This window comes from Rhagoletis zephyria, unplaced genomic scaffold (assembly GCF_001687245.7).
Source record: "Rhagoletis zephyria isolate East Lansing unplaced genomic scaffold, Rhagoletis_zephyria_1.1 Rzeph_scaffold_00867, whole genome shotgun sequence".
In the NCBI taxonomy this organism is placed as follows: domain Eukaryota; kingdom Metazoa; phylum Arthropoda; class Insecta; order Diptera; family Tephritidae; genus Rhagoletis; species Rhagoletis zephyria.
Genome location: NW_016157951.1, coordinates 109,824 through 129,385, shown reverse-complemented (window position 1 = coordinate 129,385; position 19,562 = coordinate 109,824). Strand labels below are relative to the sequence as shown.

The 19,562-nt window shown below is 34.9% G+C and overlaps 1 protein-coding gene across 2 annotated transcripts in view; it reads right to left on the bottom strand.

Annotated features, from left to right (window-relative positions):
- Nucleotides 1–19,562, bottom strand: part of Appl (amyloid-beta-like protein) — a 66,988-nt gene that overhangs the window by 8,697 nt on the left and 38,729 nt on the right. Inside the window, exons 2-5 of one of the 2 annotated variants that reach the window (XM_017614622.1) lie at nt 4,828–4,966; nt 3,468–3,689; nt 2,004–2,587; nt 1,789–1,929 (exon numbers count right to left, since the gene is read on the bottom strand). In XM_017614622.1, coding sequence (XP_017470111.1) covers nt 1,789–1,929; nt 2,004–2,587; nt 3,468–3,689; nt 4,828–4,966 — 1,086 coding nt within the window. The remainder of the gene's footprint in view (nt 1–1,788; nt 1,930–2,003; nt 2,588–3,467; nt 3,690–4,827; nt 4,967–19,562) is intronic. The other variant, XM_017614623.1, reaches the window with a different exon arrangement.

The window sequence follows — 19,562 nt, the reverse complement described above, 5'->3', positions numbered from 1 at the left end:
TCGGAAGCTTAAGTTCAATCGAGGTTGGGCTTCCTTAACTGTCTACTTTTTTGACTTAGACTAAAAACCTAAAAGCGCAGTTGCTTTGAAGAGACATATCGAGATTTGACAAATTACTTTTTGGGCTTTAGAGCTAGTAAGCCTGAGAAGCCCAATCGTTTGCGTATAATTTGAAGTTCAAGCTTTAAAAGATCTTAGAGCTTATTAAATTTGGTAGATTTTATTTGGGGTTGGAAAGCTTGAAAGCTTCTCAGCTTATAAAAACTGTTGTTATGACTGGGATATCTACGAATAAAAACTACATTTTTGAAGCTTTTAGCATCTAAAGAAAATACAGCAAACCATAGCGCTGTAAAAAGGCTTCACAGTAGGAAATAAGACAGAAGCAGAGCAAATTTGAAGACATTAAAATAAACAAAACCTAAGATTCCCACTAAAAGCTTTCAAAAACAAATAAAAGCGCTTATTTCTCTTATTTTAGCTGGCAGCAGCTATGCTATTTTTGCGTCACTACAGCAAAAGCACCGCTTTTAAGTTTAACTTTTAACTTTTCAATGTTTTACCAAATAAAAAGCTCCAACAATGATGTAAATCACTAAAAGCTTTGTACCTCCTTAGAAGTTGTTACGTTAAAAAAAGGCCCAATCCCATCCATTTACAGCTAAAATATTTCTTGTTTTTAAAAAGTAATACTTTTATCATACTAAGAAACTTTTTTTTCAAGTTTTGTCTTACTAAAAGCTTTTAGAAAAGGTAAAAAGCTCTGTTTAACAGCTTTTCCCCGCCACTATAACACTATAGCTAACTTTAAAAGTTTTAGCTTATACGAAAAGCTTCAAAAGCACAACAAGAAGCGTCCTTTTTAACGTGTAACTTTTAACTCTTGAGAAGCTTTCACAAATATGGGGCTGTCTTTTTTTTTCTAAAACATGCTCAGCTAATTAGAACAATCACTTAAGCCAGGCTACACGTAGGGGTTATAAAAAGCAAAAATTTCCGAAATAAAGTTAAATTTTTATAAATTTTGGTTCTAATTGAATGACAGCTACAAAAGCTTCCAATCTGATATCTCTTTCACTCCCATTTGGCTTATAAGAAACATACTAAATTAAGTGCATACGGTGCGAAAATGAGGTGAAAGTTAGTGACGGCAAAAAGAAAATGAACAACCGAAATGAAACGAAACGAAAAATGATTGAAAATAAAGTGTTGAAAAAACTGGTGTGTTGAACATGAGAATGATGAATAGATGAGCTGAATAAAAGTAGGAAATGTGATAGTTTATAAGCGCAGTAAGCAGCTTTCGAGCATTGGCTTTGAAAGCTCTGATAAAAAGCTTTGAGCTTGTAAGTTTCAACAATTAAAATATGAATTTCTGACGTAAGATTTCATAAGAAAGCAATGGCTTTTATTTCAAACTTTCACTTTTAGAAAAGCCTTCACTGCGTAACTGAACTTTCATTTGTTTTCGAAAAGCTTGCATTGAAAGCTTTCACTTCATGACTAAGGCTTCGATTTAAATCACAGCTGCGTTCATTTACAGCGTTCGAAAGCTTTCTCCCTACCTGTGTGCGTACTGCGCGTCATGCAATAAGCTACTAATATAAAAAAAAACTTGCGTTAAAGTGCGGGAAGAGAAAGAGTGCGAGTACATTTACGTGCTGTGCGCATGCAAATTTCCTTTAAATCTACATAAACGCGCTAAATATATGTAGTGGGTGTGTCAAAGCATGCACACACACACATATACACACGAATGCAATCCAATTAGGCAACTTTCCCACTCACCTGGAAGCGTGCGGTCATGCGTTGCTTGAAGCTCTGTGCAGCCTTTGGATCGGCTAGGCGCATATCCTGATACTTCTCCTCCAAATCGGACCAGTCCTTCATGACACGTGTGACCTTCTCGCGATGCGATTCCTCGAGGCGCTGTTGGGCTTCCTTGTTTTAGAATATGTTCGGTTTGTGTTGATAAAATGCACATTTCAATGGAGTACACTTACTTTTTGACTTACTTTGTAGCTCTGATGTTCGTAGTGCGGATCGAAGTGGGTGAAGTATGGGTCGACGGTCGGCTGGCTGGTCGATGGCGCCGAGGGCATTTGCTGCTGCTGTGCTGCCGGCAAGACTGGGCCATCGGCCATCATACCAGCGGCGCCCTTAACAACAGATTCAACGCCCAATTTGCCCTTTGCGCCACCCGCCTCTTCTGCGTTGGACTTCACCGCTGTGGGTTTCGCGCCGCTTGAGCTACCATTCTGCAATTCCCAGTTGTCCGACTGCTCCTCAGCTGCGCCGCCACCATCCTCTTCGTAATTGTCCAAATCCTCGCTCGAATCATATTCGCCATTCAAATCGTCCGCATTGGAGCTATTTGCCTCCCCAGCAGCTGCTTCATCGGCGACCATTTCGTCCTCCTCGTCATCGCCCATTAAGTCATCATCCTCGTCAAGATCATCATCGGCGCCGACATCCTTGGAGTAGTTGGAGTCATTGTCATCATCGTTAGTCACATCCACATTGCTGTTGGTAATCTCAGCTGGGGCGATAACGGGCAGGTCGGTCTTCTTTACGCGTATCTCATCGGCTGAGGTGGGAAAGGGAGGGGAGAGAGAGAAAAGTTGTACGGTGTTAGTGAAATAGGAAAGCGGAAAAGATTAAGCGTTGCGAATGCAGGAGTGGCGGTTACTCACCGCGCGCATAGTAGGCGAGGGTGGTGTGTGTATGTGGAGGAGAATTAGAAATTTAAAACAAGAAATCCTTGCATTGCGAATTTGTGAAGAGCTGGGGTATATTTTGCTAAGAAAATTTTATATATTCGAAGGCTGAGAAGGGATTGAGCTTTGGCAACAGCAGCCTGTTGGGGTCTAAGAATTTGTTATGGCAAAGTTTTCTGCTATTAAATATGCATTTAGTATTTCATGCTGTGGCTTTTAAAACAGCGAGCAGCAGCAGCAAGACCTGCGGGAAGCACAAAGCAATGCACGAATTTTCTTTGGCCTTGAAAGGCAACTGAGGAAATTTGCACATCGGGATGATGCGGAAAGTTTAGGAATTTCAAATATTTGGGGAAACAAAAGGAAATAAAGTATATTCAATAGTAGACAAGGCAGGGTAAAAGTAGTACATATTCATTTATATTATTAGAAGAAGTTGACTAAGCTCAAAGGAGAGAGAAGCAGCATTGTCAAACTTAGAAACTCATCTAGGGAGTCCATATTTCATTTATTTTTTAATTTATACACCCTCGTAGTAAGAGTATTTTGTTTATTTGCTTGTCCTTAAGCGGATGGTACACCTCCCAACAGTGCTAACACTCACACTCTGCCATGACCCGCACAATCGACCCCAGCAAGCTGTTACTTAGCTGCCACACACATAAAAACAAATATTTTCACCACATGGCACGCTCACCGCCCCGCAGTGCGTGCATTCGCATTGACCCTCCTCGCCTTTGTATTACTCACTTTTGAAATGTTTCGGACAGCAAACGAATTCCACGCCCGAGAACAATGAAATACCGCAAGGCAACAACATGGCAAAGCTACGCATCTGCATTCCACGTTCCTGACAAGCAGCGGCGCCAGTTTGATTCCACCTCACGAATGGCCAGCAGCGCGATGCATTGTGAATGTGATCGAAGAGGCAACCTTCGGGGACGAGCAGTGCATCCGATTGGAATGGTCCTTCTGAAAGCAATTGCACACACACACACAATGAGTGACAAAATGATGGTAATGGAAAGAAAATGGAATGGAGAGAAATGCATGAAAAAAGGAAGGCGAAGAAAGATAGAAAGAAATAGAGCGAAAGGGAGAGAGAAAGGAAGAGATGGCCACGAGGGCGATCGAAATTAGTTAGTTGGTTGATAAATGAAGACAAAACTTAATTTAAAATTTGCTTTACAGAGCGGAAATTACTTTTGACTCTCTTAAAAGAAAGATAATAAATACTCGCAGTAAATACTACTTTTTTCATTTCAGCTATGCACTGTTCTTCGTTCATCTTGCGTTTATTATGCTTTAAGTTTTATAATCTAAGTTTTTTCTAATGGATTTTTATTTCTGAGTTCTATATATTTTATGTTATATATTCTATGTTATGTATTCTATGCTTCGTATCATTTATCGCATATGAGTAATATTCTATACATATCCCCTGTTCTTTATTTTATGATTTATTTTCTATGTTCTACATTTTATATGCTAGGCCCTGTGTTCTATGTTTTACATTCTATGTTCTATATTGTATGTTCTCTATATTATAGGCTCTATAATCCATTTTTATATGCTGTATTATAAATTCCATATTTTCTATATCCTAAATGCTGGCTTCTATATTCTATATTTTTTAAATATTATGTTATCTTTATATTTTATGTTATATGTATATTCTATGTTCTGTATTTTATGATTTATATCCTATATCGCATATATATATTCAATATTCTATACCATATGTTCTATGTTTTATACTTTATATTCTATGTTCTACATTCTATGTTATCTGTATTATATGTTATCTATATTATATGCTCTCTATATTATATGCTCTCTATATTAATTGCCCTATATTTTATATTGTATATTCTATGTTCTATGTTGTGTATTCTGTAATCTTTGTTCTATAATCCATATTATATACTCTATTTTGTATATTCTGTAATATACATTCCATATTCTATATCCTAAGTGCTATGCTCTAGACTATATATTATAAATTCTATATTATACTTATCTTGATATTTTACTAGCGTCTATTTCTTCTAAGAGAGTCCTATATTGTTCGTGTTTTCTCTTTTTTATTTCTCTTTCTTTTTCCACTCACCCAAACAACGGAATGGTTTAATCCAGCGATGTGCCCCTTTACATTTGGCTGAGTTCAAAGCTCCCTGACGACACCAGCCACCGATTTTCTGATAATGCGAAGATTCAACAATGTTGGTGATGTCACGATTTGGATAGGCCTGCAAAAGAAAGAGAATAAAGAATGGGTAAGTTTGAGATCAATTCATATAAAGTAATCGCAGTTCGAAAGCGTATTTGTTTTGAGATAAAATAATTCAGTTGCTCCAAAAAAATGTGCTCTTTCTAATTCTTGCTTTTCGAGAGCCGCACCCAGAATGCTATCAAGGTTATGTAAAAGATATATACTTGAAGAGAAGTTTTTATTAACACCTCTCTCTATTTATAATTTGCTGAAACCTTACTGTTGTCCTCAGCCAGCTCCGTGTTCTTTGTTTGTCAATTTCTATCTTGATTTCATTCTTTGTGCTTTTTTTCCTCGATCACGCCTTTATTCCAAGGATCCAGTATAAATTGGTAGTTGAAAAGCTTAGTTAGTGAACTTCGATTTAGTATCTACCCATTTGCCACAACCGATATCTATCTCCATTTTTAGCGGGATGAATATCTAAATTGTGACGAATAACTGCCCCTGTGGTCTGATGGACCTCTATATTCAACCCGTGACCGGCGCTAAATGTTTACATGACTTAGGACTGTCATTCCGACGCTTGGCGAACTGAGTCTAGGGAATGAGTATTTGATGTCGCTTTGTGTGGACTTGTACCATTAGCGGATGGATATTTTTACAGACATATTTAGGACCCAATATTAGTCAATCGATATTTTCAATACCGAAAATAACTGATAGCAACCCGATAATTATTTCGTTGTCGATAATACTACACATATTTAAAACTAGCGACCAAAAAATGCTATCACGATATCGATAACGATAACATTTAAGAACGATATCAATAATAACAATTAAATTGTTAGCAATAACAATATTTTTAACGATATCGATAACATTAACGGTACTGATGACGATGAAAAATTTGATAACAGTTTCGATAGCGATAAATAAGTTTATAGTTAAACCGATAAACGTGTCCACAGCGATAGTTATATGGATAAAAACAATAGGAAGCGATAAAGACATGATTAAAGCTAGGAAAGTCGATAATTGTATCGATAAAAATACATCGATAGCGACAAGTATACTAGTAATTTGTTTGCAAAGGTATATCGATGAAATTGTATGGATGCCGATAAATTTGCGTTTAAATTACTTTTCATTCGAATCTCGACGATAACAATAAGATAGGGATAAAATTATGGTGAAATTTTAAACAGGCGAAGTAATAAAACAGGTTTCTCGCTTCATTTTCTTGACATTCGGTTATCTTATAGGAATTTCTTAAATCTTTTAATCTTTTTTCTAGCTCTTACAACTACACCTGGCATAATTTCATCATGCAATCAATTTCTCTTAAGATTTTCATTGCCAGCGTTCGTGTAGTGAAAAATATTAACAAAAGTTTACATTTAATTTTCCTGTCACTTTGCGCTTTAATTTTGATATCCATCTCAGTCGCATAACAGCAAATTTAATTAGCAGTTAGATGAACTTTAATTGAAATGGAGAGACAAATTGTGACTGTTATTTGAGTTAACCCAAGCAGATGTGCTGATTCCGAAACTAAATTTAATTGCCAAAATGCAGCGTACAGTGGAGGACATAAATAAATGATGGCAATGTAAGATAAGTAGCTGAAAGCAGATATGCACAATTTGGCATTCGCTTGAGCGTGTGAGTGTGAGTGTTGGTGTTGGTGTAAGTGAGTAAGTGATTCAAGTGTTTGGATCAGGAAAGGGGAGTGAGAGGTTGAGACGACGCTGAGTGTATGTGTGTGTGTGTTTGCTGGCATGAGTCATGTACAACCTTGACACGACATCAATGATGCGACGTGCGGCCTACGGCGTCCTCCAATGATGCAGCAACAACAAACGGCTGTGTAATTGAAACAACAACGAGTTGACAGCATATACAAATGACAGCAACAATACGAGAAGCATTGCCTGCCGCGTAGCCTATTGAATCGTAATGATATTGCCATTTGCAAGTACATACAGGGGGGGCGGGTGAGGGGGTTGGTTGTATTTTGTAAGTGAAACAGCATATGTTGTTGACTGCTGTGTGGTGTGGCTGCCGTTGGCTATGTGCGCGCCTGCTGTGGACTACAGAAGTGAACAGGTGCCACTACAGCCAGCTTCCTTGCGCTGTTTGCGATTCAATGCGTGCATTGCTGGGCAGCTGGGCTTCGAATGGCTGCGACTTCGATTACAAAATCAATTTCGTTCAACTTAACTTGCCGCATACATCACCCAGTAATGATGACAGCCAACCAGCCACCAGTGCCACCAGCGCCACCATCGTCAAATCAGGCCGTGTCAAGGCAATCGCCAGCCAGCAGATTGAAGTGTGAGTGATTGAGTGTTGTTGCTGCTGTAGTTTGAGATGAAGGGTTCCTTACCCGGCGGCAGTTGGCAGTCCAGTTTGCAGGTGAGCGCGCGCTGACTGTGTTTGTTATGCACTCGCTGCTGCTGCTTAGAAGCACTCCAATTACACGCACGCACATAAATCTGTGCGAATACTTGGAAACGCCTAAAACTAGGCAACGTTTGTCACTGGAGCAATACAGCGCTCAGGGCGGCCAGCAGGCGGTTAATGCTAGTTGCAGCTGTGTCGCGTGGCGCGAGGCAAATGATCGTCGAGGGAGAGATGAAGGTGAAGAGGGAATAAAAACACACATACCCATCCACTATATACATATACATATATATATATGAGTGCTGCTGCTACACTACCTACTGTTGCCAGTTAAACCAACTGTGCGTGCGTGCGGCAACGAATGACAAATAATTAAATTAATTTTGCTATCTAAATTTGCAAAGCACATTCAGGCATACATGCATTCGCTCTCGCACACACAGTGCAGTTTCAACGAAGTGCGTGAACGTAAGCAGTCACACTCGTTTAATAGTTAGTTCCATACACACCAGTGCATCGGATGGCACTGGCGTTGAGGCGATTTCGGAAATTTATTAGAAAATTTGTTAGTGTCGTGTGGCAGTTGCATTTGTATTAGTGTGATGCCCAATATTTCCTATTCCCAAAGCGAATAAAATTGTCCTGTTTTATGACTCCAACACAAAAAGTTTAACGTTTTTCTAATATTTTTAACTTTACATTAAAGTTTTCCTAACTTTTTTTTACCTCTTGGCCCATTTTTAATTATAGGCTATCGTAGAAAAAATATTTTGCCCTACTATTTTTTGTTTTGTTCAAATTCTGAAAATTTTTTTTTAACGTATTTTGCTTCAAAACTTATTTTCTTTATAATAATTTTTTAATTTTTTTTTTACATGCATTTTTTTTTAAATAATATTTTTGAATATACGATTTTCGGGTACTTTACTGCCATACTTTTTTAAAATTTATTCAACTTATTTATTATTTATTAAAAAATTAATGACGAAAATTTTGTGTAAAAAAATTATAAATTTTTTTCAGAAAATATTTCTGTTATATTTGCAAGAAATATATTTATTGTAAAGTCAGCCACTTTTTAATAAAATTTTCCTTATTAATTTTGACTTAAGTCTCAAGTAGAATGTGTACTTGTATATGTAGTTTTATCTTCAAGAAAATTGGCAAAGTATTTTTTGAACCGACATGAATTGACAGAAATTCTTTTTCCGTTTTCAAGTACAAGAATTTTAGGTTGGTATTTTTTTGAAAAGTTTGGAAAGTGAATTTGCTGGTTAAAAAAAAAAACAAAGTAAGGTTTTATCCCTTTATCAATTTTTAATTTGAGTTATCGCTAAAAAAATATTTTTTCTTAAAAAAAAAAACGATAACTATTTTTTTTTGTGGGCAGTAAATAAAAATATTAAAGTTTTTTAAATTTATATGGTTTTAAAAAAATTTAATGTTCTTTATATATTTTTCGGCAACGTTCAATCGATGTAGATTTTTAAGTCAGCGTTATTTTAACCTACATAATTAAATTTTCTAAATTTCATCATTTTTTTTTTAATTTTTGAAATTTTTTTATTTGTGCTATTTCATGATTTATACCTTTAATATTAACTAAATAGTTGATCCGGCGAACTTGTCCTGCCCAAAACTTTTTTTTTATTGAAACATTCTGATCCAAGAATTTCACCACCAATTCCGCGAAGAAGTTCTTGGAATGTCCTCATGATCTGGCCTTTCAAAGCACGGTTAATCGAATAACGAAATAAATTTTAAGAACTTTTTCCTATTCACTCCTTGGCGGCAACAATGATCCACTTCAATTGTGAGTCTGTCCTTGAAACTGAGTAGTGTAGCTGGGGGCAATTTCAAAATGGGGGAGTCTAGTTGGTCTACAGAAATCCAATATACATAGACTTATTTCCGACGAAATATCTTAAATATCTTTTCAAGGAGCGCAATAGTTCTGCTGGTTGAAGTCATTTGAGATTGACCCCTGAGCAAATCAGTGCTGCTGTCTCCGAATGAAGCTTTAACGCATAGTAATATTAGTACATAAATCACAGCCATTGGGCCAGTCGGAGCACACGGGAGTTCGGCATACTCAGTGGTGCAGCAGGGTCGCAATAATCGGAAATTCACGGCACTTTTTCTGGCTTGACGTTTTTTTTAGTAGTAACTTGACTCCAGCGCCACCTGGCACTCGACGCCATCTCTACCTGGCGGCTGAAATTGTGAGCTGAAACTATCCAGAGAACCCCTCAATCACACACAACGCCCCCTTTTCGAACAGTCTCACTTTTCTCCATGAGTATGCGATTGCTTTCATATATCTCCATACCACGTTCGAGTACTCTACCATGAACACTTCCAGAGATATGCAGTATGAGAAATTCAGTTTATATGGGAGGTACCACGCCCTCTTTATGTATCGAAATTTTTAACCTATAACCATACTTGAGAGAAAAAACGGCTTTCAAAATATATATTAGTAAAGATAACTCAACTCCAGCACCCCATAGCTGATAAATTTTTTGCAGAGTTGTTTTCTTCCCCTTACCAATACGTATATAGAATTAGACCGAAATCGGACAAAAAATACGATTTTAGTGATAACACGATTACAGCGCCGCCTATTGGGGTTTTTTCTCCGTAACATTTTTCCTTGGACAAAGATAAACTCTACTAAAAATGTCTACTTAAATCGGACGATTCGTTCTCGAGTTATGGGCGGTCATACTTACGCAGCTTAGTTTTATATACATATGTACATATATAGAGAGATAATCAGAGTTCTTAATTTGTTAAAATTTGATTGATTTTTATATTTAAAATTTTTTTATTTTTAAAAATTCACTATTTCTCAATTTCTATTTTTTTTAGAATTAATTAAGCTTATGTTTTAACTTTTTTGTTTGAATTAAAAATGTTTAATTTTCTTTCCCAACTGTTTTATATTTTTTAGTTTATTTCAACTTTCTTTTTTATTAATTGGTTTGGTAACAAGTGTTTTTATTTTTTTTTTTATAAAAAATGCCATTTTCTGAGTTACTTTCGATGCGGTTCTTGTTCAGCAATAAGCAAAATTTAACACTTCTATAAATTTTCACTTTTTGAGCAATAGCGCATTCTCTTTTCGAAGTAGGATTTGTCTTTATAAAGATCATAAAGGCTTTTCAGAAACACTTTGTTTTTGAAGTTATTTACATATATACTTCTATAAAATTTCTATGTATGCAGATTAATTGCTCCTCTTTAGACTCGAATATTTCTGATTTGAACATGTCGTATGAGTTCAAGCCTCTTCACGTAGACTATTTTGGATTTTAATATATGTACAAATTGGTTTTATAAGGGTCTTTGGATAGACATCTAGCTGTAGCGCCATATTGTTGTGTAGAAAGGGGAAAAAATTAAAATTTTCGTCTCTAGATTTTTTTTGGAATTTCGTTTTCAGAAAATGATTCATTGTTGTATTAATTATATTGAAAGCCACATTTTCAAAAATGTTTAATCGTTTTTGTTTTATAAATGAATTTGTTCAATAATACGATTTTCCACAGGCGCGTAAATTTTAGCGAGTATAGTGGTTCCGATTTCAATGAAAAACTCGTTACATTGATAAAACTAAATTCAGCACAATTCCTTAAATTATTATTCAGTTGGTCATTTCATTTCATAAAATATTTCAGGAATAGAAAAATATCTCAATTTAGGCATATTCTTCTAACGTAAGATATTTTTGTATGTTTAATAGATGCTAGACCTTCAATTTAAATTTTTGTACAATTTTATACTTTTCCGGTTACAAAAAGAGCGCCACACAGTGATCAATGTCACACCAAAGACTCTACAAAAAGTGCCTTTTAAACTTTTAAATGTTTTACAAACTCATAATGTAGACTAAATACTATAAAATCCTAGCAACACATAATTTATAAAGTTATTATAGAACAATATTTTGCAATACGGAGTCCCCTCTCATTCAACTTTTTGTGTTATACGAGAAATTTCATAATATAATTGCTGAAAAAGAGCCCTAATATGCATATGAATGTATCTACATATGTGTTTGATATATAGTACACGATTTCGGTACTAACAATGAGTTATGCTTTAAAAACAAAAACAAAAAATACTTCCACTCTCGTACATAGTTTTTTCTTTATCTTAGTGGCGTTACTCATACGCCATGTATAACCACTCATATTTTGTGTGAAATATATTCTCTGCTTATCTGTATATTGCTTGTGCGTATATACATACATACATATATGTATGTCCGTACAGTTTTATGCATCCATGTGTGTGCATATGTGCGCTTAGATGCTCTCATTATGTAGTTATTTTTGTAGTACTACATAGCCTGCCATTGTTGTAATGCGACAGCGATAAATCAATAATGAATCGTTTGCCATACATACACACATTCATACATATTTAGTATGTAGACTATTTGTCGCTGCAACATTATCGTTAAGGTCCTTACAAACACACACACACACACATCCACACAAGTAATAATAATTCAGCAAAAAAAAAAGAGCGCGTAAATTGCAATTTATGGCTTAGCTGTGGAATATTTGAAATCGTTTGCAGCAGATTTTCCAGCGCTTAATGTCATTTAGTGTAGCGAAAATATTTAAAATATGCGCCATGTCGGAAGTCGGCTGGATAATGTTTAAATGGTTATTGTGGTTTGCTGCATACATATATGGATTTGGTCGCTTTTATTAAGTTGTAAGCGCAAGCGTTACACTCGCGTCAATTCGTATTTGCGTGGAAAATTTAAAAACTGCTCGCCAACAAGTGTGGCATATTTAAAGGCTGGTAATAGGGATAAATCCACTGCCTCTCTGAGATTAGGTTATCGTTTGTAAATAGCGCCTAAAACCATGCTATAATTAATAGCGCTTAGCTTTCATTTTAAGCGAAATAGTGAAGCGAGTGTTAGATGTGTGACGCGAGTATTGCGGCCAGCTTTGCTGCGAATTTCGATAATGGATTCCTTTTAGTTTGGTTTGGTAGAAATCGACCTTATAGTAAAGGAGTTGCTTGCGCTTTGGAACTCCTGGCGTTATTTATATTAAGTAAACTTTTATGTAAGGCCTTCCTCATTTTTTTTAGTCTACATAAGTACTGTCCTTAAAGGTAAAGTTTCTAACCTTTACGTAACTAAAAAAAAAAAACTTTCACAAACGAGTATGGATTATCGAGGAAACCAAAAAAAAAATTTCCTTTAGTGGCCAAAGCGCTATCTCTGAGAGTGTATTTATTTAAATTCTGGTTCTGAGATCGAGTAAAAAAAATGTCTGGTTCAAAACAATTTCTTCCAAAAAACGTATGCTATGCCAGCTAAAAACAGTTACATTAAATAATTTCTGGAGGTCGATTTCTCTTTTATAGCCGCACTGGTAGAGCATAGAAACATACATATCTACACTAGTGCCTGTGATATACATTATGCACACAAAAACAAGCGTTACTCAGCTCAATAGTCTCACACCCCTTTCCTCTGTTCCTCTCTCTCTCTGGCTTTCACCTCCCTTACCACATTAGTCCATTTATGCAGCTCATCTCACTTAATCTTCCACGCTAATAGACACACGTTTCCGTAACATCAGCTATAAAGCACAAATGTAGCTGTAAAGGCAGCTAAAGCCAACATTTTGCGGTTGCGAGTGCCAAAGATGCGCTCATCAGTTTCAGGCTTTTTGAAATGCACTAACGACCATGACTCAGGCTGCAAAACAATTACACGTAATGGCTTAGTTTGCGGTTAGCCAATGATAGCTGGTGGCCAGCAAAGGGCGGCAAGGGAATACTACACGCATACATACATATGTACATATGCATATAATGTATATTGTAGTCATACGAGTATATGTATATATGTATAGTGTTTTTGTACCCAAAAGGTGAGCCGAGTGAAACGCAGGAAGCGAAAAAATTCATACATACATTTTTATTTGCGTGAATACTTAGTGGGCAAATCGAGTGGATGCGAAAGCAGTTAAGCGAACTAAATAGGCAGTGACCATTTTGAAAGCTCAATATATACATATATATGTAGTGTATACACTTGTATTTTGTATACATCAAAAACACAATTTCCTGCACACAAAACACTATGATAAGCTTTTGAAATTGAAAAATTGCCATCGCAAAATTTGTGAGTGTATTGCCAAAAAAGTTTTGAGTATATGCAAATTTAAACAAATTTTTTTTAACATATAAACCTAAGTTAACTGTGTGGATTAATAATAGGGTTATTTGTTGCAATGATGTCAATCTTCAGGATCTTCATTAAGGCACCGGCCTCATATTTCACTCGTCGTGACCTCCTAGCGTTCATTTTAGAGTCATTGAGTCTTCAATGAAAATTTATCGATTAGTTTCCATCCCACATTTAAAATGCCATATATTTAACGCATTTGTTTAACTAATAAATAATAATGTGTATATATTTATATCTTTATTGATTTTATATTTTGCACAGTGACTCATTATTTTTGGGCCATTTTATTACTTTCTAATATTCATTTCAATGCATTTTTAATGTGTATAGGTATATGCTTACACATACTTTTAATTAAACAATTATACATTTAATAATTCAACTGACATTTGTATGTATGTTTACACGATTTTTCTGGAAAAAAAATTCACTACTACAATAGAGTTTTTGTTGCGGTTTTGAAGGTTATGCATTTCAACTTTTTCTATTGAAAACAAAACGCACTTTTCTCAAAGAATGTTTACAGTTTATCAAAAGAAAGAAATTCTAATAATTTTTTCGCTAGCAAATTGGCATTACTGACGCATTTAATAATTTGCATATATAATTTACATACATACATTCATAATTGTTGAATATGGAGCTTAAAATGCAAAACGGGTCATTGTAAATACATACATAAATACATATATCGAATTTAAATTGAAACTATTTTCATTAAAAAAAACATGACAATTAAATTTTCCAATAGCGTCCGTTATTATTGAATGCCCCTAATGGACTTGGTTAGCTGGAATTGTGTGGAAGCAAGGAATAAAGGTTTCGCAGCATGTTTTTCTCTTTTTATTATTTTATTTTGTTGATTTTTAATTTTTTTGCTGAAATGCTTGAATTCAATGTACGCATATTTTTGTGAGTGTATTTGTGTCTTTGTAGTCATTTATTGTTTATTGGAAAACAAGGAGGGTATCAGCTGTTAACTCATTTAAATGCCTAATAACTTTCACTTAATTCATTTAAGTACTTAATTATGCATTTTACTGTGGGAATTTTAATGTTTTTGTTTTAATTTTATTTTCTTGAATTATCTCGTTTTCATTATGAATTTTTCGCCCTACCAATTTCTTGTGTTTGCCTGTTGCGCTTACTGCTTGCTTCCTGCGCAATGTTTTGCCTTACCTAGAAATATATGCAGTATGTTTGTATGTTTGTTTGTATTTGCTTACACATTTGATAATTTTTTTTGCTAATTTTTACTTGTTAATTGAATCGATTTTCCTTGGGTTCTTGGTAAAATTCTTCCGCTTCCAACAAAATTCCATTTCCGTACTAACGCGTTGCCAACTGCAGTTCGCTTGCTTGTGCCGTACTGCCAACTGACAATTGCTAGGCAGTGACTAGCCATGGGTAATAGCGCAATTTTTATGGCGCTAGCTCAATAGCGCCGGCGCCATCTGTGATGTCAGCGCACTAACTCAGTGCAAAGTACTGGTTTGAACACGGCGCCATCTGAGCATCACCACTGTACCCATCGTCATACAGTGTCATACACAATACAGTTGTGTCATGTCTATTATTTCTTTATCTTTCGGCGCTAAACAACGCTTGTACCGCCAACCGAATTTAATTGCTAGGATTGTAGTAAATGCCACGATATTTTCACCATTCTTAAGTAAAAGCTTTAAATTTGCCAAGATACATAAGTTTCAGGCGTTCTCACCTCTCAAAAGCAAAAACAAACAACATGTTATTTTTCAAAGAATTAAGACGAATTGTGTGTGTGTGTTTCACGTGTTTCTTGGTGTTAATGGTGCTAGCGCTTTTCATTTATTGGCGTTGGCGCGCCAACTCCGGCTATGGTGTTAACGCAATGGCGCCGCGCAGCGCAGTGTTACCCATGTCTAGCAGTGACGTCTGCATTTTTTCTCCACTAGGCAACAACCGCGTTTCCGGACCTCGCTAACTTTTTAGTTTATACCCGCCTCTATGTTCATCGTATTTGTATTTAAGTCCGATATCTTATTAGGTTTCTGTAAAGCGTGTATGTATTGGTCTAATTTTACTATATGTACGTGAAAATTTAAACGCATTCTCCTCAACATGCTTTACTTGACTGCACACACTAGGGGTATTCTATGAGTCTTGCAAAATCCTGGCACGGTGCACGGATTGCACGGTTTGCAAAGCTGTCCCATACGAAAACCGGTTTTTACCGTGCAATCCGTGCAATCTGTGCACCATGCAAGGGTTTTGCAAGACTCAGAGAATACCCCTACTGTATTGTATGTTGTTCATGGTATGTGCTTAATTTTAAGTTTAATTGGTAAATGGATTTTAATAATTTCTCCGCAGCTGTGTATTGTTTTTTATTTGTGTCTGATGTCGATTTATTTTATTTTGTTGTTTTGCTTTAGACTGGTAAGTCTGTATACCTTGTTTACTTTGGAATCCCTTAAACAAGCTTAAATCTAAATGTTTTTCTTGTTGGTTTCAATGTTTTTGTTTTTAAATTTATTTGTTTTAGTTATTTTCTAACATTATTATCTGTTTGCAATTATTCTGTTAATATATTTGTTTCTTTCATTCCTTTGTGTTACATTTTCATGTTTATGCTATTATTTATATTTTGTTTTTAATTTTTAGTTCTTGGGACAATAGTCCTTTACACAAATTTTACTACGTCCTTTAATATGTTTTTTTTTTATTATTTATACATATATATATCGGCTACACTACAGTACATGTACATATGTATGTATGTATGTATGGAATTTGGTTGTTAATTGATTAGGTATGTTTTGCTACATAAGTTTGTATGTTGCACATATATGTACATACCCACGTATATGTACATACATATATGTATACGTATTTATGCATATTATACTTCACTATGTATTGTATATTTCGAGTATGTATGTTTGTATATGTTTGCAAGAGTATGTCTGTTGTATAATTTAATTTTTTCCATAATTTTGATACACTTTTAGCTCTCATCGAATTGGACCAAAACGGCCTTCATTTTGTGTGTGGCGCTCGCAAGTTGCAAAAAATTGTATGGAAATCTGAATAAAAGTAATTATAAATGGCACTGAAAACACGCTCTGCTTCTAATATTAATTGTCAATCGAGCATCTATACATGCGCTTTGAAAAAGTGAAAAAAAATAAATAAATTTTATTTGTTTTGTCAAACTCTGGATGCAGCCTAATGTGTGCTCAACCGACATGGCGCCTAAATGTATGTAATGGATCACTCGTTTCTACTTTGATGCTTCCGGCTTATTTTACGCTCTCCATCCGGCGCCTTAAAGTATGCAGCACTCAAGCGGCCGCATCCGGCCGGCTACTTGCTGGGCGCTTCTGCGTGCCTGGTGCATCGAGCTGGTTGCACCGCGCGTGCATCGGTCGCGCTAAAGGCGCAAACACAAGCAAAGCGGCACGGCGACAAGATTTTTTAAATTTTGCGAAACTATGCGTTTTAATGAACCCAGAGTGAAAATGAAATATAAATTAAATAAAAAAAAACAATTTCTGTATTTTTCTTTGTTCTATATTGTTTTATTTGTATTTTTACATGTAAGCACGTTTAATTAAATTTTTATATGTATGTTTGTATGTTTATTACTGCAATAATGTGTGCGTGTGTGTATTTGGTACAATATTTTAGAAGTTAGTTTATTTTTTGTTTAATTTTTATGCGTACATGTATGTATTTACAAAATAATAATTAAATATAATAAAAAATTATATAAACATAATGACATAGCAAAATAGGATTGCCAGTGTGCAAGGAAAAATTAAAAATATATATATTTAAATAAATTAGCATTTGTACGCGCTTTTTTGTTTTAAGGTTGCAAATTTTCAATTTTCTTTAACCTATACGTAATGCATACATAATTAAATTATAAGTTTGGTGAAATTTCATTTCCATAAACAAACAAAAACTATTTTATAAACAAATCAATGTTTCAACGGCTAACTTATGTATTTAAATGTTTGCATTAAATTTTAATTATTTTCAAAAATTATGCTTACAGAAGTAAAGAAGAAAATTTTTAAAATTTATGTGGTATCTATTTTTGTATACACGTACAATTTTGCGGTTGCGAGTGCCAAAGATGCGCTCATCAGTTTCAGGCTTTTTGAAATGCACTAACGACCATGACTCAGGCTGCAACACAATTACTCGTAATGGCTTAGTTTGCGGTTAGCCAATGATAGCTGGTGGCCAGCAAAGGGCGGCAAGGGAATACTACACGCATACATATGTACATATACATATAATGTATATTGTAGTCATACGGGTATATGTAGTGTTTTTGTACCCAAAAGGCGAGCCGAGTGAAACGCAGGAAGCGAAAAAATTCATACATACATTTTTATTTATTTGCGTGAATACTTAGTGGGCAAATCGAGTGGATGCGAAATCAGTTAAGCGAACTAAATAGGCAGTGACCATTTTGAAAGCTCAATATATAATTATGTAGTGATTTTATAAAAAAAAATGGTATGTATGTATCCAAATGTGTGTATAGTATCTATGTACATTAGAGTGGTCCAAAAAAATTATTCCGAGATGGGTTTCGAGGCACCTTCCGAAAAATTTTTCCTCTTGCCGAAAGATGTGCTGGGACCAAATTTTACGTTTTTAAGTATAATATAAAATTAATGCTCATGAAATGTTAATATTTTACCATAGAATTAGATTGTAGATATATTAACCAATCAATTGGTTAGGCAACATAAGATCATTTCAAATTTAAATTAGCTGATAAATTATTACAAGCTTCGGTTGTCATGGCAACAGTACCTTTTTTGTAAAAAACATCAGTAGTTTTGTCAGTTTAAAAAGGACTCAGTAGCGCATTTCAATGTCATTGAACAACCTGTATTGGTTACAGTAGAAAGTTGGTATAGATATTAAAAATACCAAAAGCAAAAATCCTATGGCGGTACTGCATTTTCTACGATGCAATTTTTTCTTCCCAAACAAAACTTGGACTACCCTAATGTACATACATACATATGCATGTATGTGCGCACATAAAATAAAATGTTATAAAAATGCGTACAGCGAATTATTAGCAAACAACAAGATTTGCTTGACATAGACCGTCATTGTTAGTCAGTGAATCTGTAACTAATAGATATGAGAGTTGAGTTCATGGTTTCCATTACAAGCCCATCGGAAATGGGTCAGCAATAACGTTACAATAAAAAAGTGAATGGTATAAAAGAATACTGCTAGAATTGATATACGAGTACTATTGAAAATCTATTGTGTAGAAACAAATAGAAAATATTGTATGTACATACATAAGGTCACAGAAAAAAGTAAAGACAAAGAGAATTTTTCATAAAATATGGTAAATTTTCTATTTTAGTTTTTACAATTTATTTATTTTTTTAATATATAAAATCATAAAATGGAATATTTCTCAGTTGGTCGATACACTTATCGATAGACTGTCGTTATAGGACCAGTGATATAATGATCAATTTACCTATCGAAAATACTACCGATAAAGTGAATTATTCATAGTTTAGATTTTATTTTTTTCTTCTTATTTTTTTCTTCTTCTCCAGTTTGTGGTTTGGGTTAGGTGTTGTACCATATTTAATGAAGCGATCTTCAATTAGTGATGTGCTGAGTCGATACTTTTAAGTATTGATCGATACTCGGTAGCGATTTAAAAAGTATCCAATACTTTCGATAACCGGTGCCGACGATTTTGAATTTATAATAAAAGCACACAATATCTAAAAAGATGGAATGAAAGCAGTTGAGGGCAGGACCGCCTATGAAAAGCCGAATGTGCTAATAAAGCCTTTAATTCTGAATAATATGATAAAGGACTATACATTTTCAGTACATGTTTTATAACGGTTATGCGAAGAAAAACTGGAATGAGGGTTTCTCTAAAACTACTTGCGGAGGCGCCCTAAATATCATTTTCTCCAAAAATATACCGAACCAGAATTGTACTAGAAAA